At 37.7% G+C, this 3290-nt stretch overlaps 2 protein-coding genes across 2 annotated transcripts; both read right to left on the bottom strand.

Annotated features, from left to right (window-relative positions):
* Nucleotides 1-489: 489 nt before the first annotated feature.
* LOC142605830 (uncharacterized) lies at nt 490-831 on the bottom strand. Its single transcript, XM_075777262.1, has one exon. The coding sequence runs from the start codon at nt 829-831 to the stop codon at nt 490-492; it is 342 nt and encodes a 113-aa protein (XP_075633377.1).
* An 842-nt stretch (nt 832-1673) lies between these two features.
* LOC142605829 (uncharacterized) lies at nt 1674-2102 on the bottom strand. The gene has a single exon (XM_075777261.1). The coding sequence runs from the start codon at nt 2100-2102 to the stop codon at nt 1674-1676; it is 429 nt and encodes a 142-aa protein (XP_075633376.1).
* Nucleotides 2103-3290: the final 1188 nt, after the last annotated feature.

Here is a 3290-nt window from a genome sequence, read left to right as displayed (position 1 = left end):
ATCGCTGCATCCAGAGATTTTATTCGTCTTTGGCCTTTAACCTTCTTGTGGATTAGTTTGAATGAAATCAAAAAAAATGAGAGATTCACTGTACGTATACAACATAAACATCGTCCACAAGCATGGAACATGCTTAGAAGCTAGTGCCTTTAGGGAATTAAAAATACTTATACAAACAGATAGACTAAGTACATGGTTTCGTCCATCACAAATTCATCCATAGATAGCGCAAAAGTTAGAAACCAATGCACTTTTTAGAGAATTAAAATACTTAAAAACACGCAATAGTAGTAATAAACATAAGCAAATATGAGAAAAGCAACACATAACTTCAACTTCGTCCATGATGCTCGTCCATGATGATGCTCGTCTAGGCCGACCCTTTATTGATAGTATCTCCTTAGATGCTTAACATTCCAAGGATGCTCTAGTTTTTGTCCATCTAGGGATTCCAAGTAGTATGATCCCTGCCTTTTGTAGTTGATAATCCTATAAGGTCCTTCTCAATTTAGGCCCTAGCTTCACATGAGTCGGGTTTCTCGTTGTCAAGGAGACCTTTTTGAGGACGAGGTCCCCAATGTTGAAGCACCTGGGTTTCACCATAGCATCATATTGCTTGGCCATAAGATTTTTGTATCTTGCCATTCTATGCTCTGCATTCATCCTTACCTCGTCAATAAGATCGAGGTTAAGACAAAGTTGTTCTTTGTTCTCCTCGCCCTGATACTTCATCACCTTGTGGTTAGCCATGTATACTTCTGCAGGTATGACTGCTTCACTTCCATAGGCTAGTTTGAAAGGAGTTTCCCCTGTGGGGGTCCTTGTAGTCATCCTGTAAGCCCATAAAACACCTGGTAACTCGTTTGGCCATACTCCCTTTACTCCCTCAAGCCAAGTCTTGATAATTTTCAACAAGGATCGATTTGCAACTTCTACTTGTCCGTTGGCTTGTGGGTGGGAGGGTGAGGAATAATGATTCTTGATTCCAAGTTGCTCACAAAAATCCCTAAAAGGTGTGTTATCAAATTGTCATCCATTGTTAGACACTAGTACCCTAGGTACCCCAAATCTGCATATAATGCTCTTCCAGACAAAGTTCTTCACATTCTGTTGTGTAATTTTCGCTAAGGGTTTAGCTTCCACCCACTTAATGAAGTAATCAATCTCCACTACCAAAAACTTCATCTGTCTGGTTCCAATTGGAAAGGGACCCAAAATATCCAATTCCCACTGTGCAAAGGGCCATGGGGCCATCATTGGGGTAAGGTACCTCAACGGTTGTCTAGAGACGTTACTGAATCATTGACATTGATCGCATACCTTGACATACGCCTTAGCATTAGCTTGAATGGTTGGGTAGTAGTAACCGGCACGAACGACCTTATGAACGAGTGATCTAGCTCCTGAATGGTTGCCACATGCTTCTTGATGAACTTCTCTTAATACGTAATTTACTTCATCTGAAGCTAAACACCTCAGGTAAGGTTGAGAAAAGCCTCTTTTGTATAACACCTCGTCTATAAAGATGTATTGGTTAATCTGATCCTTAGCTTTCCAGCCTCGTCTTTTCCCTCTAGAAGCCTTTCTTCTTTTAGATAGGTGACTATTGGGGTCATCCAATTTTCTTAACCTTTTATCTGCTTTACCTCTGGAAGATCTATGCTTGGCATGTATTAGACTTCATTAAACTCATCCATCGATTCATTTGTTGATGCTTCTTTCAAAAAGGTGTCTGCTTCTATGTTCTCTTCCCTTGGGACTTGAATGAAACTAGCTTCCTTAAATTTCTTTACAAGGCATCTCACCTTATTAAGACATTTCCTCATCTGTTCTTCCTTAGCTTCATACATTCCATTCACTTGACCTATAACTAACTGAGAATCTCTCTGGATGAGTATTGACTCTACCTCCAAGGACTTAGCTAATTCTAGCCCTTTAAGAAGGACTTCATACTCAACTTCATTGTTAGTTGTTTGATACTGTAGATGAACCTTATGCTTCAATGTATTACCTTCTAGGGACTGCAAAACAACTCCTATTCCTCCTACATGTAGTGTAGATAATCCATCCATATGGACAACCCATGTTTTAACGTCTTCCATTGTTGGAAAAAACTGGTTTTGTATCTTATACAAAACACAGAGCGGAAGCAACAAACAAGGATCTATTTCATTCATGATTGATAACATGCACTATGTAAATTTCAGAATTTAAGAACAAGATAGCGTACCTTGGTGTGGTGAAATTCAAAACCAAAGATTGAAGTACTCGGGAATACTTTTAATCTTCACTCCAATTCCACTTTACGCCCAAGATGTGTGGTCTCTCAATCAGTTTTCAAAGGGAGAATGAAAGTGTGTCTCATTCTCACATACACACCATTTCTTATATCACTAATAAAAATTCTGTATGTTTCTTCCTTTATAACTAACTAATTATCTAACTAGGCTGGCCTATTGGGCCTTTCCAATTGGGCTTTAGTGTGTGGCTTGGAGTGGGACCAAAAGGGAGCAATAAGACACTAGCTCCAATGGGCCTTCGGCTTTTCCGTCAACTCTTGACAAGTCCAAAGTTACCATTAATTATATTTAATACCATTATATAAATATAATTGTACTCTAGGCCTTATTAATAAATTATATCCCAAGACTTTATTGTACATGCAACCCCTTCATAAAATATTCGTAGTAACACAAAATCATGAATGTAGACTGCCACTTTGTAAATTACTACATCTTATCCTTGAGTACCCGGTTTAATCCTTTAAAGTTATTCATCATATATTTATGAAAACCAATTTCATAAATATATACTTTAGTAATTTCTTACCAAAGTGGTTAGGCTTAACACTCTGAATAACCAAACCCATTAAACTTATCTCAAGGGAATACTTTATATCTCCGTCAAGAGACTATGAATTCTATCTTGATAATATATGTTCCATCAACACTAAATGTGGTTGCCTAACATACTCAGGTTTTGACCGTCACTTTAGATCTCACTCCTGATATATCAAAGCAACATACACCTCATGATCAGGTCCATTATTCTCTCAAGATTAAGAGTTTATGCAAATAGAAGCCGTGAGATTTATTATTCATTTGACAGTCGTTAGAAGAATAATAAATCTCACAGTGGTCCAGTTCAATATGTCTTAACTCTTAAAACATATCAACATATCAACATATCAACTAGAAGTCTCCACTTCCATGATCAAGATAAATCATCTTAATTGATACGTTATAGTCTTCGTAGATGAAATGCCCAATTTCATCACCAACTACGAACTA

Source organism: Castanea sativa, chromosome 8 (genome assembly GCF_040712315.1).
Source record: "Castanea sativa cultivar Marrone di Chiusa Pesio chromosome 8, ASM4071231v1".
NCBI classification, from domain to species: domain Eukaryota; kingdom Viridiplantae; phylum Streptophyta; class Magnoliopsida; order Fagales; family Fagaceae; genus Castanea; species Castanea sativa.
This window is presented reverse-complemented; position numbering and strand designations above follow the sequence as displayed.

Coding starts and splice junctions, on each gene's coding strand:
- LOC142605830 (XM_075777262.1), bottom strand. CDS start 831: ATGACTACAAGGACCCCCACAGGGGAAACTCCTTTCAAACTAGCCTAT.
- LOC142605829 (XM_075777261.1), bottom strand. CDS start 2,102: ATGGAAGACGTTAAAACATGGGTTGTCCATATGGATGGATTATCTACA.